At 41.5% G+C, this 20,881-nt stretch overlaps 1 protein-coding gene across 8 annotated transcripts in view; it reads right to left on the bottom strand.

Annotated features, from left to right (window-relative positions):
- LOC6619481 (twitchin) overlaps nt 1-20,881 on the bottom strand; it is a 49,868-nt gene that overhangs the window by 7,310 nt on the left and 21,677 nt on the right. For 7 of the 8 annotated variants that reach the window (XM_002043660.2, XM_032724067.1, XM_032724068.1 and 4 more), the window contains 10 exons: nt 20,472-20,825; nt 18,285-19,997; nt 16,142-17,041; nt 14,708-15,471; nt 14,488-14,623; nt 13,428-14,318; nt 10,697-13,369; nt 9,903-10,184; nt 9,541-9,840; nt 12-9,482 (listed from right to left, as the gene is read on the bottom strand). In XM_002043660.2, coding sequence (XP_002043696.2) covers nt 12-9,482; nt 9,541-9,840; nt 9,903-10,184; nt 10,697-13,369; nt 13,428-14,318; nt 14,488-14,623; nt 14,708-15,471; nt 16,142-17,041; nt 18,285-19,997; nt 20,472-20,825 — 17,484 coding nt within the window. The remainder of the gene's footprint in view (nt 1-11; nt 9,483-9,540; nt 9,841-9,902; nt 10,185-10,696; nt 13,370-13,427; nt 14,319-14,487; nt 14,624-14,707; nt 15,472-16,141; nt 17,042-18,284; nt 19,998-20,471; nt 20,826-20,881) is intronic. The other variant, XM_032724069.1, reaches the window with a different exon arrangement.

Raw genomic sequence — 20,881 nt, 5'->3', positions numbered from 1 at the left:
TATTTACTTACTCATAATGGCCAGTGCGGCGCGTGTTGATTTTGCTCCAGCCTTGTTTACAGCGCGACAAACATATTCATCAGCGTCTTCGCCGAATACGTCATTAATATTTAGGAAGTGATTGTCCCCTTCTGAGTACATGTGATATCGGGCGCCGTTACTGATTTCGCGAGCTCCTTTATACCAAGTTATCGTTGGCTTAGGAACGCCATTTATTGTGCATGTGAATTGGGCATTGTGGTTTTGAATGCAATTGGCATCGCGTAGCGGTTTCACAATCAATGGAGGCGAAGCCGCCTGTGGATCTATTATCTTGACTGCTTGGGAAGCGGATGATTCTTTTGAAAGACCTGCAACATTCTGGGCAAAAATTCGAAACTCGTACTGTCGACCTTCAATGAGATTGATACAGTTTATTTGATTGGCAGCACAGATGGTAGTGTTTACACGCTGCCATGTGTTGCTGCCTACTTCACGCTTATCGATCCAATAGCCTTGAATGTGAGCACCGCCATCCGATTCCGGTTTTCCCCATTCCAAATGCACAAAGTCTCCTCCGATCTCAGTAATTTGAGGACTGCCCGGTGGCGATGGTGGGTCAATTGGGTCTTTGGCTCGAATTGGATTTAAGCCCTCTAGTGGTGGACCCATTCCGTTCTCATTTACCGCCATCACTCGGAAAATGTATTCTTGGTTCTCAATAAGACCTTGTACATTGAAGGCGGTATCCTTGCAGGTACTAGAAACAGTTATCCAGTGTGGAGATGACACATCTTTTCTCTCGACGACGTAGTGACTAACTTTAAGACCACCATCGTAGGAAGGGGGACGCCAGTTTAACGTACAGGAGTTTTTGTTAATGTAAGAGATACCCATAGGTCCAGTGGGCACTGAAGGCATGCCAGTAATGTGTACATCAAACTGCCCTGTGGCACTACCAGATTCATTCGTGAATTCTATTTGATATGTACCACCATCACTTTTTACAATGTTACGAATGTAAATCGCTACATAGTCGTCAAATATGTTTACCTTAACATGCGAATCGTCATTACTGTCAGATATGACTTCATTATTTTTCTTTAATATCACAGTTAGTGGCTGGTCGCCAGAGTAGAAAATCTTGATCTTTGAATTATCTCCTTCTGGCAATTTTAGTTCGTTTGGACATCTGTTAATAATTGGTGGTGATCCAATTTTTAGATAACCTGATGTGTTAACAAATCCGAGAGAATTCATTGCCTCACATGTGTAGTCACCATCGTCTCCAGTTTGCACATTAGATATGTGCAGTCGGAAGACCCCATCTTTACTGTCGCATGTCATTCGGCCCCCACTCATTTGAATTTCTTTTCCATTGCGAAGCCACCTTGCGGTTGGACTTGGCTTACCTGAGGCGGCGCATTGTAAAGTGTAATCCTTGCCAAAGGGTGCTACCTTGTCTTGCAGTCGTGTAATCCAATCAGGTTTCTCCCCACCTAGTACCTCGCAAACCTTGATTGGCATAGTACATAAGCTTGGTTCTGAACGTCCAGCGGAATTGACAGCATATATTCGGAATTCGTAATCACCCATCTCGATGAGGTTCATAACGGTGTATTCGGTATCCAAAACATTGTAATCATTACACTTTACCCATACGGCTCCACCGATGTCCCTTCGTTCAATAATGTAACCCGTAATGCGGGAGCCACCATCTCTTAAGGGTTTCTCCCACTTTAGGTCGACATAGTTTTTGCCGACTCTGGTTACTTGTGGGGCTCCAGGAGGTGATGGCACGCTGAATTTTCCTTTCAGCTTAAATCTAAGAGATGGTGAAGATGGCTTACTTAAGCCTGCAGCGTTCTTAGCCTTTATACGGAATTCGTATTCACTGCCGTTGATTAAGTTGTAAAGTTGATACTTATTGTCCTTTATGATATAGTCATACGTATTCCAAGACGAATCGTTTAAAATATCTCGATATTCAATTTGATAGCCTTGTATGCGGGACCCTCCATCACTTAATGGTCGGGTCCAAATCAAAGTGACATTTCCAGAGTCCCAGTCTATAACCTTTGGCTGACCAGGCTCATCTGGGACTGTAAATTGATGTTTGGCAACAATAGGTTCAATAATATCCAATGGATCAGACAAACCATATTGGTTTTCTGCTCTTACGCGGAAGTTATATTTGTATTGAGGTTCCAAGCCCATGACATCGTAGTGAGTGTTACGAACAAAACTGCTAATCTTTACCCATGAACCACTGTTATCCAGTTTTTCAACGACATAATTTGTAATCGGTGAACCTCCATCATCCAAAGGCGTCTTCCAGGCCAGGGTGCAAGTGTCGGGGGTAATGTCGTAGGCATTAAGTGGACCCTGAGGGGGTAATGGCCTATCTACCACCGTGACGTGGCATGATGCAGTATCTGAACCTTTGTTATTGGTAAGTGTAATGGTGTACGATCCAGTCTCATCTCGTTTAGCTGATTTATTGTAATAAATTGAAGCATAATCGTTAGAATCAAATTTAATACGTTCGCTGGGAATTACTTCTACACCATTCAAAATCCACGATGCAGTTGGGCGAGGACTGGCGTGATAAGGTACTGTTATACGGAATTCATCTCCTGCAATTACTGTCATATCCCTAATTGACAAATCTGAAGTAATCTTTGGCGCATGAGGTGGTCGGCGGCAAAAGATGAGGTCGCTGGAACCGCTATAGGCCGACTGCCCGGCTGCATTTACTGCGGCTACCCTAAATTCGTATTCAGCATTTTCAATAAGATTTGGAATTTTACAAGAAAGGTCTGGACAAAGTGCATGAACTGCCTTGGTCCATTTATCATCACTCAATAAGCGTTTTTCAATGATATATCCGGTTATGGGAGATCCACCATCATGTTTAGGCTTCGTCCACGCTATTGTTATACTATCTTCTGTCGAGTCAATACCATGGGGAATACCGGGAGCATTGGGAATATCAAAGGGATGCCTTGCAAGTATAGGTTCAGATGTATTGGCGGGATCGGATTGACCATATTTATTTTCAGCTATCACACGGAAATTGTACTCTTTATTGAGTGCAAGATTTCGAATTCTAACAAACGGAACTGTGCAAAAGCTGCTGACTTTAGACCATGTGGACGATCGAGCTTCTTTTTTTTCAATAATATAATTTTGAATAGCGGAACCACCGTCATCGTTTGGTGGATTCCAATACAATGTTAGAGAATCTCCAGAAAACTCATCAGCTCGTAGGCGTGTCGGTGGAGATGGTCTATCCAGAACCCTAACATTAATGGTAGCCGTATCGAATCCTGACGTATTCTTTAATTGGAGCCTATATTGCCCTGAGTCGCCGCGTTTCGAGTTTTTTACCACAACAGATGCTGCATCATCAGTCAAATGTTTGTGCACACGATTATTGTCATCCAGCATATTGTCATTAGAATACCAAAATGCGTTGGGCTTGGGGAAAGCTAGATAGGGTACGTGAATGCTAAAATCATCACCAGCCCTACACACTATATCTCGGACCTTTCCGAGATCCATGCAAGGCTTATTTGGTTGCTCCTCAATTGTGATGGGCTGCGATGGCTTAGATGGATCTGAACGACCAACTTCGTTTTCAGCAATAACACGGAATGAATACTCTTCTCCTCCCTTAAGGCTTGGTACTGTGTATACAGTGGAATTAATAGGTATATCGTTAACAGTTTTCCAATCCTTTCCGTTTTTGGGACGCATTTCGACATAATACCCTTTGATTCTGGACTTTCCATCGGTCCGAGGCGGGCGCCATGATAATGTGACCCCATTCCTGGTAATACGATCTGGTTTTGGTGGCTCCGGCGGATCTGGACGATAGCGCTGATGTTCAGCAGTCATTGGATCAGAAGGCTTTGACGGGTGGCCAGGCCCAGCCTCATTTACTGCGAGCACCCGGAACTCATAACGAGCTCCATCCCGAAGATTGGATACTGTATATGATGTATTCGGTGTTGGGTAATTGTTGCACTTAATCCACTCACCCCCGCGTTCGCGTCGCTCTACGATGTACCCCGTAATAGGCTTACCACCACAATCGTCTGGAGGATGCCACTCCAAATTAGCTGAGTTCGGTGTATATGCAGCAATTGTTGGCTGAGATGGTGCCCCGGGTGGATCAAAAGGCGATTTAGCCAACACCGGCTTACCTTCGAGAGCTTCGGAAGCTCCGTAGATATTTTCAGCTCTAATACGAAAAACATATTTCTTTCCCTCTACTAGATTCTTTACTGTAAAGTTGGTGTTGGGACAAGCGCCCGGCACTGGCCTCCAATCATCTACACCAAACTCAGTGAACTCGATTATGTATCCCGTTATTTCGCTGCCACCATCGTCCTTGGGCGAATACCAATGCAACGAAATGTGATCTGGGGCTGTCTCCGTATAACTCAAAGGTCCTTCAGGTGGCGATGGCTTATCTACGACAATAACTTCAATGTCAGCTGTATCCTTACCAAACTCATTAGCAGCGGTAACAGTGTATTTTCCAGAGTCCCGTCTGTTTGAATCATCAATGCGAAATAGAGTACGCTCCGAGTTAGTCTCATAAGATATTCGTTTTCCTTCCTCTAATTTCAGATCCCCTCGCTTCCATTCAATTGTCGGAGTAGGTGCCCCAGATATGGGAATATTTAAATTTACAGGTTCACCTGCACGAACTTTAATGCGCTTTCCTACTAAGCCATCAAAATAAAATCTTGGCTTTTCACGCAGTGGTCGAGCATTGAATATGGCCGAAGGTTCGGAAGTCTTCCCGTTGCCGGCAGCATTAACCGCCGATATTCTGTATTGATATTGATGGTTCGATGTTACTCTGTCGTCTTGGTATTCAGCTGTAGGTACTGGTTGTCCATTTATCTTTATCCATCGTCCTGTGTTTACGTCGCGACGTTCAATGTCGTAACCAATAATGGGGGATCCTCCATTACTAATTGGTTGCTTCCATTTAATTGTAATATGATTCTTATCGCTATCAGTTAGTTCTGGCTTCCCAGGAGCTCCCGGCACCGTGTACTGAGATTTTGCAACCACCGGTTTGTCGGAAGTAAGTGGATCGGAGCGTCCTTGTAGGTTTTCGGCCATAACTCTAAGCTCGTACATTGTTCCTTCCAGCAGTCTGGGAACCAGGGCATGGTTGTATTTTGCACTAACATAATTTACTGCTGGTACCCAACCCCCGCCATGGGTAAGATCACGCTTTTCGATAATATAAGAAGATATTTCAGATCCCCCATTATCTTTTGGTGGTTTCCATGATATAGTCACAGAGTTCGCAGTTATTTCTTCATATTCCATTGGACCCTCTGGCGGCCCCGGGCGGTCGAGTACTACAAGTTCGAAGCTGCCTTCATCGATTCCAGAACTATTGCGTAGTAATAAGTGGTAGATTCCAGAGTCAGACCTTTGACAGTTAACAGTATGTACTACAGAGTGGTGACCGATAGATGTAATTGTCGATCTGTCATTCGACAATAGCTGATTATTATTAAGTGTCCACGTCGCTTCTGGTGCTGGCTCACCGATAAAATGTATATCTGTGTGAAATATGAGCCCACATTTAATGCGTACTTCATTTAGTGGAGTTATTATTTTTGGTGGCAGATAGCGCGGCTTTGCCATAATCATATCAGACGGCTCTGAGGGTTCAGATTGGCCTGCTTGATTAACAGCAATAACTCTAAATTCATACTCTTGACCCTCAGTTAGTTCTGGAACTGTGGTTGTGTTCTTATTTGATGGAACATGTCGTACATTAGTCCAGTAAGGGCTGCCCTTTTCCTTTTTCTGTATGATGTATTCACTAATTGGAGCTCCCCCGTCACTTTTTGGGACAGCCCATTGCATGTCTATATGGTCACGATCCCAATCAGTAATAACTGGTTTTCCAGGCGCATCAGGCTCGTCAAATTCGTTCTTAGCAATTATACTATTTACTGCTTCTAAGGGATCGGATTCCCCAATTGCATTGACTGCTTTAACGCGGAACAAATACTCCTTGCGGTGGACAAGGCGAGTGACATCATGGACTATATGTGTGCTCATGCCAGCATCGGACCACGTGCTTCGGGATAAGTCCATTTTTTCGAGAATATAATGCAATATAGGTGAACCACCGTCATCATCCGGAACATTCCAGGTTAGGTGGCAGCCATCCCTTGTTATCTTTGTTATATCCAGAGGACCTTTGGGTGGCGATGGTCGATCCAATACAGTTGCATGAGCAGACGCATCAAATGATCCATGCTCATTTTGTAATATTAAAGTATAACGACCTTCGTCGCTTCTAAGTGAGGATAAAATTTCAAAAGTTAATTCGTTTTGGAAAAGAACGGACTCGCCTCGTGAATTTGAACCGATTTCCTTTCCATTATATAGCCATGTGATGGATGGTTTTGGAGACGCCTCGATTGGTAATGTCCATCCTAATCGCTTTCCAGCATGGACCGTAATATCGTTTAAAAGGGACTTGTCAAAGAATGGAGCAAGGAAACGTGGCTTGCATATAATGGTGCTAGACGGATCAGATGGTTCACTAGGACCTCCCCGATTGACGGCAATCACCCGAAACTCGTATTCTCCACCATTTGTAAGTTCCGGTACATGGGCCTTGCAATCATCGCCTGCCACAACAACAGCCCGTTCCCATTGACCAAACTTTGGTCTTTTTTCTATAATATACGAAGAAATGGGTGCTCCCCCATCTCTCTTTGGAGCGCACCACTCCAAGTCCACAAAATTTTTACCCCAATCTGTAGCTTGCGGTTGGCCAGGCTTATCTGGGTGTGTATAAGGATCTTTTGCTGTTATAGGCTGAGAAGTTGTGAGTGGTTGTGATTGCCCTTGCTTATTAACAGCCCTTACCCTAAAACTATAATCATGATTTTCAATTAGATTATCCGCTCTGATTTCGGTATCAGTGCAATCACCAACGGGCACCCAGCGCATGGCCTCATTATCCATTTTTTCCACAATATAATGAGTAATCTCTGAGCCACCATCATCCTTGGGTGGCCGCCATCGAAGTACTATAGAGTTTTTGCTAACATCACCATTACGTATTGGGCCTTCCGGCACACTTGGAGCATCCAGGATTGTAACTTTTACAGTGTGCCTATCTGTACCGTTTATGTTACGTGCTGTTAATGTATAGACGCCTGTGTCGGATCGCTTTGCATCAAGTATTCTTATCTTAGTGCGGTCATCAAAATTGGAAATTTTTACTCGGTCTGTGTTTATGATCATATTGCCTTCGTGAGTCCAATCTTTGCTTGGCAAAGGCTCCCCAGTTACTGGTACATCAAATTCAAATACATTTCCAGCTTTAATTTTAATATCAGACATGAAGTTTCGATCTATTTTTGGAGGTGTGTTTTTGGAGCGAGCCACATGTGTTTCAGTTGCATCACTTGGTAAGCCTGGACCGGCCTTGTTTACTGCTCTGACGCGGAATTCATATTTAAGGCCTTCAATCAAGTCAGGAACGTGAGCATTGGTGATGTCATCACTGATTTCAGCGCATTTTTCCCAATCAGGGGAAAATTTGTCGCGCTTCTCAACTACATATCCGGTGATTGGAGATCCCCCATCAGCTTCTGGTCTAGTCCATTCCAGATCAACAAATTCTTTGTCAAAGTCTTTTATGGTTGGAGTTCCTGGTTTTGTAGGTTCATCGAATGGATTTTTCGCAATAATGGCTTGTGTTGTTGTAAGTGGTTCTGATGTTCCCTGACGATTTTTGGCACGTACTCGGAATTTGTATTTATGACCAGGGGTAAGGCCCTTGACTTTAAGTGCGGTGACTGGCCCGTCAGTCTGCCCGGCAGGTATCCAACGTCCTGTTGCTTCATCTAATTTTTCAACGACATAGTTATCTATTGGTTGTCCTCCATCGTCGTCTGGTGGATTCCAGTGCAGAGTACAAGACTCGGAATTTATTTCATCAACCTTAAGCGGGCCGTTTGGCGGTGCAGGTTTGTCAATGACAGTTACTTTAACATCTGCACTGTCTTCTCCGTTTGCGTTTTCTGCAAACACTGTGTATATACCGGAATCAGATCTGGTTGCACTATTTACTTTTAGTTTGGTATTGTAGTCAACACTAGTCACCTTAACATTGTCTTTTGAATAAACTTCCTTTTTCTTAAGCAGCCATTTCGTCTTAGGCGCTGGCTCCCCAGATACCTTACAATCAAATGTAAAAGACTGTCCAGCTTTAATACGAACTTCTACTAGACTGGATCTATCTATAATAGGTGGTTTATTGCGAGCTTTGGCAATTATTGGCGGTGTAGCATCAGATGGGTCTCCAGTCCCAGCTGCGTTGACCGCGGAAACTCGGAACTCGTAGGTTTGGCCCTCGACAAGATCTGGAATAGTCGCTTTGCATTGATCAGCAGGAACGTCAAGGGCCCGCTCCCACTTTCCAAATTTATCCTGCTTTTCGATGATATAGCAAGAAATTGGTGATCCGCCATCAATTAGAGGTGGGGTCCACGCCAAGTCCACGTGATCCTTATCCCAATCAGTTGCTCTAAGGTTCTCGGGCTTACCAGGTTCATCGAAAGGATTTCTTGCAACAATAGATTCATCGCCTACCAAGGGCTGTGATTCACCTTCGGCATTTACAGCTGATACTCGGAACTTATATTCATTTCCAGGAGTAAGACCTGTAACATCAACTTGAGGTTCTATAGATCGACAAGACGGAACCCAGCACCCAGTTTCGGGCTCTAACTTGTCAATTTGGAAATATTCAATTGGCGTACCCCCATCATCGCTCGGACGTTTCCATTTAAGGTGGCAACCCTCTTTATGCACATCGGATATTTGAAGTGGTCCATTAGGAGGTGAGGGTTTATCTGTGATAATTACATTTACAAGCACACTATCTTTTCCAGAAGTATTAGTGGCCGTGACCAAATATTCTCCAGAATCACTTCGCTGGGTTGGTCTAATAACTAATTTTGTATAGTAGTCAGGAGTTTCGATTGTAACATTTTTTCCTGATTGCAAATGATAATTGGAAAGTTTCCACTCTACTTTTGGAGCGGGTTCGCCTGTTATATTTGCATCTAATTTAAGAGCGGTTCCGGATGACAGAGTAATATTACGTAGATTTCTACGGTCTATCTTGGGAGCAAGATAACGCGGCTTAGCTGTAAATATTTTGCTTGGGTCCGAAGGCTCCGATAGGCCACCCTTATTCAAGGCAACTACTCGGAACTGGTATTCATTTCCTTCAATAAGACCTTGAACCGTTGCAGTTGGAGTTGGGGAGCTGGTTTCCAAAGCCTTTTCCCAAAGAGGGCTGTATTTGTCTTTTACCTCAACTATATAGCCTTGTATCGGCGATCCACCATCACTTGCTGGTTCTGGCCAAACAAGTTCTACCTTATTTGCAGTCCAATCGGTAGGTTCTGGAATTCCGGGCTTTGATGGAACGCCTAAGCAAATATAAGAATGTCTTATAAAGTTTTATATTTCTTTAATTTTTGAACTTACTAAATGGATCCTTGGCAATTATTGACCCCAAGGTTTCCAGTGGCTCCGATTCCCCTTCCTTGTTTATAGCTTTTACACGGAACTTGTAATCATGACCTGGGACTAAGCCATCAACGTTGTACTCAGGTACGTCAGACCTGCCAACAGGTAACCAAATACCCGTATCTGGGTCGAATTTTTCAACCAAATAGCTTTCAACTGGTTCACCTCCATCGTCCTTGGGTTTTTTCCATTTCAGCTTACAACCATCCTTGTGTACTTCTGATACTTCTAATGGACCTTCAGGTTTGCCGGGTTTCGCTAATTAAACAAAAGGAAAATGTATCCTGTTTTTTTAAACATTACAATAGTTGTTAACTTACTAATAATATTAATCTGAAACTCGACTTGATCCTGACCGTATAGGTTATGCGCTGAGATCTTGTAGATTCCCGTATCTTTCCGTTCGGGGTTGTTATTTATATATTTAGTGTTATACGGAATATTCTCAATATGACTAAATGATGTTGTTTGAACAGACTTGTTGTTTTGATTCCAATTAACATCCGGTGAGGGCTCTCCACTGATATTGATGTCCAAAAATATCGGCTCTCCAGACTTGAAGTTATAGGTACGAATATTTTTGCGGTCAATTTTGGGGGCCACTATTTTATTATAAAAGTATAAAATAAAAACATTATTTAAATTAAATTTACATTTATATAAATTTACCATGATGAAATTATTTTTGACAACGCGAAATTTCATAATTCTTCTGGCTTAACAATAGATAATGGGGAATGAAACAAGAAAAAATAAAATAATGTTTAAAATCATGGAAGTGGAGTTTTGGGCGTCGGAAACGGTCCTTCTACCTGTTGCATACATTTCAACATTTCTAGTATATCCTTTTCCTAAACGAGTACCGGGTATAAGCTCCAGACTAAACTGTATCATAAGTTGACCGATTCTTATAAGTTTAAAATTTTTATTACTTAATTTAAAAATATATGTTTTATGCTGAGTTTTCTAGTGATTTTATGGCATAAGCAAATATTGAACCTTTTTTTATTCGCATCTGCTACTGGGGAAACCAAAAAATGCTGATAGTCTAAAAAGGAATCGCGTAAAAGATGACGGACATGGTTGTAATTTATATTGCTCTGTATAGACTTACACTTTCTTGGCTTCGTAATGATAGGTTTGCTTGCGTCAGATGGTTCACCAGGCCCAGCAGCATTAATTGCTTTGACTCGGAATTCGTATTCACAATTTTCATTTAGGGTTGGCACAGTGGCTTTGCACTCCTCGCCAAGGCAAGGGATAGCAACTTCTGTTCCCTTTATCCACTTGTCAGTACCTTTCTCACGTTTTTCAACTACATAGCCAGTGATAGGCGATCCACCGTCGTTAATTGGTGGCCTCCAAACTAAATCGACGTGATCTTTGTCCCAGTCGACTGCTTCCGGAGTTCCGGGCTTTCCGGGCTCATCAAAAGGATTCTTGGCAATAACAGACTGTTCTCCAGTTAATGGTTCAGATTCACCTTCAGTATTTACGGCAAGCACTCGAAATTTGTACTCATGACTAGGCTCCAAATTGTTCAACTCGGCAAAAGATTCTTTAAAGCGTCCAGATGGCAACCAACGCCCACTCTCAACGTCCATTTTCTCAATAATATAATGGTCGATTGGCAAACCTCCATCGTCCAAGGGAGCGTTCCATTTCAGCTTGCACCCTTCTTTGTGCACATCTGTGACTCGTAAAGGACCCTCTGGGGGGCCCGGTTTATCTAAGACTATGACTTCAAATGAAGCCTCATCCCGTCCAGATTCATTCTCTGCCTTAAGAGTATATTTTCCTGAATGGAATCGCTTTGAAATTGGCACGGCCAGTTTTGTGCGATATGATTCCATATCAATATTGTAGTTACTATCGTCATTTTCCAGTCGTGCTTTGTTGTGAAGCCATACTTTTGTAGCCGGAGGCTCTCCAGAGACCTTAATGTCGAATCGAATGTGTTGTCCAGCCGTGATGGTTATGTCCTTAATGTTTGTTCTATCAATTTTGGGTGGAGCAAATCGGTCCTTTGCGGTCATCTGGTCGGACGGCTCGGACGGTTTGCTCTTTCCTGCCTTGTTGACAGCCTTTATTCTGAACTGATATTTGTTGCCTGCGATTAAGTCATTTACGCGTGCCTTACAGTCAGGTGTACTTGTTTCAAGTGCCTTTTGCCACTTTCCTGTATTGGGATCCTTCCTTTCTACAACATAGCCAGTAATGGATGCCCCCCCATCGTCTTCGGGTGCCCTCCACTTTAGATCACAGTGGTTATCTGACCAATCAACAATTTGCGGCTTACCTGGGGTGTCGGCCGCATCAAAAGGATTTTTGGCCTTTGTTGGAATATCGGTCACCAAAGGCTCTGATTCGCCTTCGGAATTGACTGCTTTTACTCTAAATAGATATTCCTTTCCTTCCGTAAGACCTGTAACATCGGCTTCAGGTGTTTTAGTTGTAAGTACAGGTACCCATCGACCTGTTTCCGTATCCATGCGTTCAACTAAATATTGTTCAACAGGGTCACCGCCATCATCTTCGGGCTTTTCCCATTTCAAGTGTAAGGTCTCGGCCGTTACATTAGAAACAGCTAGAGGGCCTTTCGGTTTACTTGGCTTGCACAGTACTTCCAGCTCAACTTCTACGGTGTCGGAACCTGAGTCGTTTTTGGCAGTGACGATGTAAATGCCTCGATCAGCGCGTTTCACTTTTGGCATAATGAATGTCGTTTTATAGTCCTCGTTTTCAATTTTTATGTGATCTGAAGTTTTAATTTCTGTTTCGTTGTAAGTCCATGTTATTTTTGCTGGAGGTTCCGCCTTTATTAAGGCGTCAATATGAAGCATTTGACCGCTGCGCATAATTTTCTTTTGTAGGTTCTTGCGATCAATGTGAGGTTTAAGAAAACGAGGTTTCGCTATCACAGATTTTGAAACATCGCTTGGATCACTAGGTCCCGCCTTATTAACAGCAACAATACGGAACTCGTATTCATGGCCCTCTTCTACGCCAGTTACGGTACCATTACACTTATCCCCAGGCACGGTTGCAGAGTCCACCCATGCGCGTCCAGACTTATCTCGCATTTGAATAATATATTTTTGGATTGGTGCGCCACCATCGTTTTTCGGCGGGTCCCAGGCTAAGTCGACAAAATCTTTATCCCAATTAGTTGGTTCAGGTTTCCCTGGTCTATCTGGTTCATCAAATGGATTTTTCGCTATAATTGGCTTTTCGGTTTCCAAGTCCTCAGATTCTCCTTCCTTGTTTACCGCCCTTACTCGGAATTTATATGCCTTTCCTTCATGAAGACCAATTACCTTGGCCTCCGGCTCGGTACTCTTTCCACATGGTAACCACTGACCCGTGTGAGGATCAAGTTTTTCAATTTCGTAGTAGTCGATGGGTGAACCACCATCATCATCTGGTTTTTCCCACTTAAGCTTGCAGCTGTGTTTTGTTATATCATTGACTTGCAGTGGACCTTTTGGTTTTCCTGGCTTGCCCAAAACTGTGACTTCCAGTTCTGCTTCGTCTTCACCAACTTCGTTTGTTGCTTTGATTGTGTATTTTCCACTTTGAGATCTCTGTGCACGCATAACAAAGAATTTCGTATTGTAATCAACATTATCAATTTTTACACTATGTTCGTCGCTTGTAACAGATAATTTATTGAAGAACCATTCAACTTTTGGAGCTGGCTCTCCTCGTATGTTAATATCCAAGCTAATTGATAAACCAGTTTTTACAATCACGGGTTTTAAATTCATTCGATCAATATGGGGTTTCACTAAAAAGTATATATTTTAATGTTAGGAACTCAAAAAAGATTTTTGTAGGCAACTTACGGAATCGAGGTTTGGCCACATGCCAATTCGTTTGTTCGGATGGGTCCGATGGACCGGCCTTGTTTACGGCTCGAACTCTAAATTTGTATTGCTGTCCTTCTTCAAGTTTCTTTACGACGCCTTTACAAACTGGACTATCAGTTTCAACTGCCTTCACAAATTCCCCTGAATCTTTATCCATTACTTCGATTATATAGTTGGTAATAGGAGAGCCCCCATCCCGAATGGGTGGTTCCCATTTTAGTTTGACATGATGCTCATCCCAATCTTCAAGCTCAGGGAGACCAGGGGGAGCAGACACGTCGAATGGATTCTTGGCAGTAATAGCCGATTCAGTTTCAAGAGGTTCTGATTCACCCTCCTCGTTGACTGCCTTCACTCTAAATTGGTAGCGATGATTTGGATCCAAGCCCTTTATCTCAATATCATATTTTTCTGGATCTACGGAACCAGCAGGAACCCATTTACCAGTGGCGGTATCCATTTTTTCTATTACATAGCCAGTAATAGGTATACCTCCATCATCTTTAGGTTTCTTCCATTTAAGCTTGCACCCTTCTTTATGAATGTCCGAGACTTCAATCGGTCCTTCAGGCTTTGAAGGCTTATCTAATATAATAACTTCAACTTCAGCTTCGTCAACGCCATTTATATTTTCAGCACGTAACTTATACTGGCCACTTTGCTTGCGATTCGTATCAAGCAATGTAAGTTTGCTATTGTAATCTATGTTTTCTAGACGTACTTGACCCGTAGGCGTTAGCTCGGTTTCTTTTAAGAACCATGTTAAAGAAGGCGCCGGTTCTCCCTTGACATCGACATCAAACTTAACGGGTTGACCAGCGCGAACCTTAATAGGCTTCATTTTATCCCTGTTTATATATGGCTTTACTAAAATTGAAAATATCAATGGGGGAATTAAATACTTAATGATAGATTGAATAATGTGGTATGCTATTGTTTGCTTTGGCTTAACACTCGAATTAATGTCGTAATCCAATATAACCACTATATTATTATTTGTAATTTATTAATTAAAAAAAAATATATACAATCTTACGATTTCTTGGCTTAGCCAAATGAGGCTCTGTTGCATCACTCGGGTCGCTGAGACCGGCCTTATTAACTGCCCGAACTCGAAACTGGTAGATATTGCCTTCAACAAGACCTTCAACGGTTGCTTCGGGAACGGATGTCTTCAAAAATAAATTTTTTTAATGGAATTGCTTTGATAAATATCTTATAAAAAATAAAAGCTGAATATAACTCGCAATACTTACATTGGTGCTGAGGATTTCATCCCAAATAGGAGAGAACTTATCTTTTTTTTCAATGACGTAACCTGATATTGGGGCGCCTCCGTCAGACCTGGGTGCTTCCCACTTCAATTTTACCATATGCTCATTATAATCACCAATGTTAGGTGTACCTGGCTTACTAGCAGCATCATAGGGATTTTTAGCTATGATGCTATCATCGGAGTCCAGGGGATCGGATTCCCCCTCTTCATTAATTGCCTTGACGCGAAACTGATATTCATGGCCTTCCTGGAGGCCCTTTACATCAAATTCGGTATCATTGGCAGACGTTCGACCAAGAGGGACCCAACGACCTTGTTTTTTATCAAACTTTTCAACCTGATAGGCTGAAATGGGTTTTCCTCCATCATCTTCTGGTTTTTTCCATTTGAGCTTACAGCTGTCTTTAGTAACATCTTTAACATCCAAGGGACCCCTTGGCTTGCTTGGGGGAGCTAGAATATTAACCTCAACTGTGGCTTCATCCTGTCCGTGTTCATTAACAGCCTTTATCTTGTATATTCCAGTATGTTTACGAACAGTTTCAATGATTGAAATCTTAGTATTATATGGGATGTTCTTGATTTCGCTACTGCTAGGAAGTTCTTCTGGCTTGAGCTCTTTATCATTTTGATACCACGTTATTACGGGTGCAGGTTCACCACGAACATTAACATCGTACTTTATTGGCTTGCCGGCTCGAATGAGCAACGGCTTTAGGTTAGATCGGTCAATACGGGGCTTCACTGTAAAACAGAAAGAAAAACAATAGATAACGCTCTAGTCCTGTGCTGCAACTCGATAAAGTCACCTAGCAGTTATATATTGATTATTACTCTCTAATAATTTATCATAATCTAATTAACGTCTTATTAAATACTTCTAAAACTAGGAATCCAAAATATTGGAGTGATTTTGACAATTTTTGGTGTCTCGCTAGATATTTACATTTGGTACATCGATAGGAAGGAGAATTATAAAAAATAAATTATTATTATTTTATTAAAAAGCTGTTTAAACAAGATTTTTAGATAGCCGTACTCAGGTAGTGGAAATACGAACGCGAAATTGCACATTTTTTCTGGGATATCGAGAGAGATAAAATAAGAAAAAATGTGAAAATTAAAAACATTTTGCAAAAGTGTGGGTGTTGCAGTTTTGGGAGTTTGGGTAGGTGTGGGAATTCTGGTTTAATTAAACTTTTAGAAACTAGGCGACAATAAATTTAGCGAGCACAATTATAATTTTCATGCTGATATAATTCACAGGCGAACAGGACTATATCCTTATGGTGTAAGAATATAATAATTCTTTGTAACGATATAACTCTTCCTTCTACTTGTTACATTAAAATAATCTAGTAAATATATAAGTACCGGTGAAGGGCTTGCAAACGCATAAGGGTTTAAGACTTACATTTTTTGTACTTCACTATTTGGGGAACACTAGAATCTGATGGAGGGGAAAGTCCGGCTTTGTTTACTGCTATTACGCGAAATTGATATTCTCCATATTCTTGAAGTCCGGCAACTGTGGCTTCCAGTTGGTCTCCCGGTATTTCTAGAGCTTTTTCCCATTCTGTCTTATTTTTATTCTTTTTTTCTATTATGTACTTTTGAATTGGGGCTCCTCCGTCATTGTTAGGTGCAGCCCATTTTAAGCTTACACTTTGATTATCATAGTCAGTAACTTCTGGAGTTCCAGGTTTGTTTGGCTCATCAAATGGATCTTTAGCCACGACCCCTACCAAAGTAGTAAGAGGTTCCGACTCTCCTTCCTCGTTAACAGCAGAAACACGGAACATGTACTCTGATCCCAGATTTAAGCCAGTAACGTCAAAGCTAGGGGGCTCTTTTTCACCAGGAGATCTTCCAACTCGGACCCATTTTCCAGTTGCTGTGTCCATTTTTTCAACAACATATTCCTTTATTGGCACTCCACCATCATCTTCAGGCTTCTTCCATTGAAGTTTGCATCCATTTGCAGTTACATCGCTTACAGCAAGGGGTCCTTTTGGCGAACTTGGTTTTCCTAGAACAACTAATTCCACGGTCTCGCGGTCAATGCCATTGCGGTTCTCTGCTTTTAAAGTATAAAAGCCACTATCCTTACGCAAAACATTTGTAATGCTAAAATCAGTATGATAGTCGATATTTTCTATCTTTATTCTGTCTCCGTTGGTTAATGGAATATCATCCCGCCAGCTCCAATGTAGCTCTGGTATTGGTTCCCCAAGGACATCAACCGACCATTTGTGAGTTCGGCCGCTCTTTATTGTTACTCGTTTAAAAGTAGACCGATCTATTTGCGGCTTAACTAAAAGTTGAATAAATGACATGAATAAATGAAAACATTATATTTTTTCTTTGGGGATCAAGCGTCTTGCAGTACATACACAGTAAGTGCGTTGGCAGTTAAGCTGATGCGAGATTTTCTAAGCAATTTCCGATTGTCAGCGCTGATGTAAATCAAAATGATTCATGCATAAAATTAAAATATGCTATATTAAAGTCTTTTATAATATATCTCGAGCATCCACGATCATGGAAATTGTGTACCGTTGAATGAAACATAATGTCGTCTCTCAGTAGAGCAAAAAGAAAAGATTATTTAAAAATAATACTAAATACATTTAATTCAGAATAAAACAAGATACAATGGTCCAGTTCCCCGAATATCAGATATCTGGCACTCAGCTATCGCGAAATTCCTTATTTTGGCATATCGATAGATATTGGGGAATAAAAAGAGAAACACTTAAAGGATTACCAAAAGTATGGGCGGGGCAGTTTTGGGCGGTTTGTGTTCGTAGCAAAAAGTTTTTTGGTAAGCTATTTAAAACTAATAAGAACATTAAGAGTATCAAAGTTTAAACGAGACTATCAGATGACGTTTGCAGCTGGTTACCTGGTTGAAGAGCCAACGAGAAATTTCAAAATTTATTTGCCTAATCGATGAAATATCAATAATAAAATGAAAAATAAATTAAACATTTTTTTCAAAATTGCGTGCGGCTTGTGGGCATTGACGGGTGGTCAAAGGACAAAACATTTTTCAAAAGTGTGGCAATATTTGGAAGCAAACTTGCGATGCGTCTGCGTCTCTGGAATATGCATGATTCTAATAAACTCAACAAATCTCAAACTTTCTAGCTTACATAGTTCCTAAGATCAAGACGTTTATACGGACAGAGTGATCATGATCAGGAATATATATATCCTATATGGTCAAAAACGTTGTATACCTGCTACGTACTTTTCAAGTAACGAGTAACGGGTATAAATTCGGAAAATAAAATCCACGACTTGTGAAGACTACTGATTCTCTACGTCCAACGAATCAAAAATGGATGGTTCGACATGGTTGATTGTGCTGTGTTTGAAAAGCTATGTAGGCATTTGGTATGTAAAGCAAAAATATATCCCAACACATATATGTATTATTTAAATATCTGAAAGCAATATTAGTTAATTAATCTTAATATTGTTTGCCAAATGTGTTTAAATGTTAAGCCAAAGCAGGTTTATATCTGGACTGACCTGATAATGTGAATACTTACGATTTTTGTGTTTGCACAAGTGATTGTCAGTGGGTTGGGAGGGCTCGGAGGGGCCTGCCTTGTTAACGGCTCTAACTCGGAATTGGTACACCATTTTTTCCTTAAGGCCCTCTACGTTACATTCAGGGTTGGGATCATCAGTCCTTGCCACCTCACTCCAGGAAGGTGCGAATTTGTCTTTTATTTCAACGATATAATGGGTAATTGGGCGTCCGCCATCTGACGGAGGACGCTTCCATTTCAAAAGGACACTCTTGTTATCGTAATCATCGATAATTGGCTGGCTGGGTGGACTTGGAGGATCGTATGGATTTCTTGCCACGATTGCGTCGAATGTCTCAAGTGGCTCTGACTCGCCCTCTTTATTAATGGCCTTCACGCGAAACTTGTATTTCTTATTTGGCGTTAGTCCCTTAAAATCGAATGAAGTCTCATTCGGACCCACTTCTCCAGCTGGAATCCAGCGGCCCGTCTCTTCGTCCATGCGCTCCAAAGCATATCCACTAATTTCACAACCACCGTCATCCTCTGGACGATTCCATTTCATTTTTATATGGCTGGCGCGAATCTCTTCCGGCTCAAATGGTCCTCCAGGAGCAAGTGGCCTGTCAAGAACCACAACTTGAGCCTCGGACTCGATTGTCCCTGAGCTATTCGACAGTACTAATTTGTATTTGCCTGTGTCCTTGCGCACTGATTTTTTGATAGTAATGGATGAGTTCCTTTCCAACTGATCTAAGCTAATGCGCTGGTTGTCAAACTTTAAATTGTCTGTTCCCTTTACCCATGTAGCTGCTGGCTCTGGCTCACCATCATATTTAATGTCGAACCGAATAGTTTGTCCCTTTTTAACGGTCACATTTTTAAGACCTTCTCCAACAATGAAGGGCTTAACAAAACGGCATTTTGCAATAATGGATTTAGTCTTGTCGCTGGGTTCACCTGGGCCTGCCCTATTAACAGCACGGACTCGGAATTCATACTGTTGCCCCTCTTTTAGACCGTCAACAGTAGCAGTTCTAGCATCGCCGTCAACTTCCTTGCCGGCAACCCAGTCGTTAGAGAACTTTTCTTTGTATTCCACAATATATGCAGTTATAGGATCCCCGCCATCAGTCTCGGGGGCGTCCCACTTCAGATCTGCATGGTCTTTATCCCAGTCGGTAAGATCGACTGCCTTCGGCTTTCCAGGCTCATCCCATGGGTCTTTTGCAAGAATGGTATTTTTGAATGTGGCTGGATCTGATTGGCCGATTGCGTTGACAGCACGAATGCGGAATCTGTACTGCTTTTTTGGGATTAAGTCATCAATTTTTTTTAGACACGGTTCACTAGGTATAACCTCAGCGACAGACTCCCAACCATGTTTTTTGCTTAAGTCCTGCCGTTCGATCACATATTTGGTTATAGGAGTACCACCATCGTCAGACGGGGGATTGAAGCTTACTACACAGGATGTTTGATAGACGTCTGTAATGTCCACATCCTGAGGGGGCTGTGGAACATCTTGACAAATAATCTGTACATCTTTGGTATCTTCCCCTTGTCCATTGGATATTTTTATTTGATATGGCCCAGATAAATCTCTTGACGGCTTTTTTATTTTAAATGTGACTTTGTCATCGGTAACTGCAACCTCCACATCCTTCACGGGCAATGGCTTTCCGTCCTTGAATAGTTTGGCCTCTACTGGTGTTTGCTTTGTACCGGAAACTAAATAAACAAGGTTTAAAAAATTTGTTGCGCATGGAAGGGAACATAAAAAAAGAAGTTGTGGTGTGTATGATTGAACGAAGACGTCTGATACCTTAATCACCCATGACAAATATTTTCGGATTATAAAAAGAGACCAAAATACGGAATAAAAAATCAACCACTTGATATATCTGTGAACCAATAAATTGTTTGGAAGTACCGGCACAGTTTGACAAGTCATGGTAGTTAATATCATAAATTACTTTTGATGCGAACCGATCGATTTCGAAATACATCTTTAACAAAATATTTTTCATTGTAAACTTATAAGTTGTGATACGGACAAATTTCAAAATATAGAATACGAGTTACTATTAATATTGGTACATTAAAATGTAATTATATTTTTCACCTACTTTTTTTAAATAATTCTTAAGACAATAGAACTTCTTTTCTTTGGAATGTTCGGTTTTTTGTTTTGTTTTTTTTTACCTTTAAATGGCACTTCTAGAAGCACAGGGGCACTGATAGGACCAGCAAATTTATCAGGACAGTCTATGTTTGGTCTACTTTCTCCCTTGCGAATAGAAAGCTTGCATTTCGAACTTAGCTGGCCAGACTCGCAAGTTATTTCGCCCTCATTAGACATATCCAGGCTGTTAAATATGAGTTGATGCTTGCCGCCACCTATGTTCTTGATTTCAATACTTTCACTTGGTACTATGGGCTCTCCGTTAAATTTCCAGTCGCATGGTGCCGTTTGATCCTGAAGCTCGATGTCCAGAACCAATTTTTCTCTCTCAACAGCTTCAGTATCCTTGAGTTTTTTGTTAAAGCGGTTTTGGTCTATAAAAATATATTTAAACAGGGAATACCACCGACATTATGTTATTAAAAGTATA

This window comes from Drosophila sechellia, chromosome 4 (genome assembly GCF_004382195.2).
Source record: "Drosophila sechellia strain sech25 chromosome 4, ASM438219v1, whole genome shotgun sequence".
NCBI lineage: Eukaryota > Metazoa > Arthropoda > Insecta > Diptera > Drosophilidae > Drosophila > Drosophila sechellia.
The sequence above is the reverse complement of the archived record's forward strand: the minus strand, read 5'-3'. Positions and strand labels throughout refer to the sequence as shown.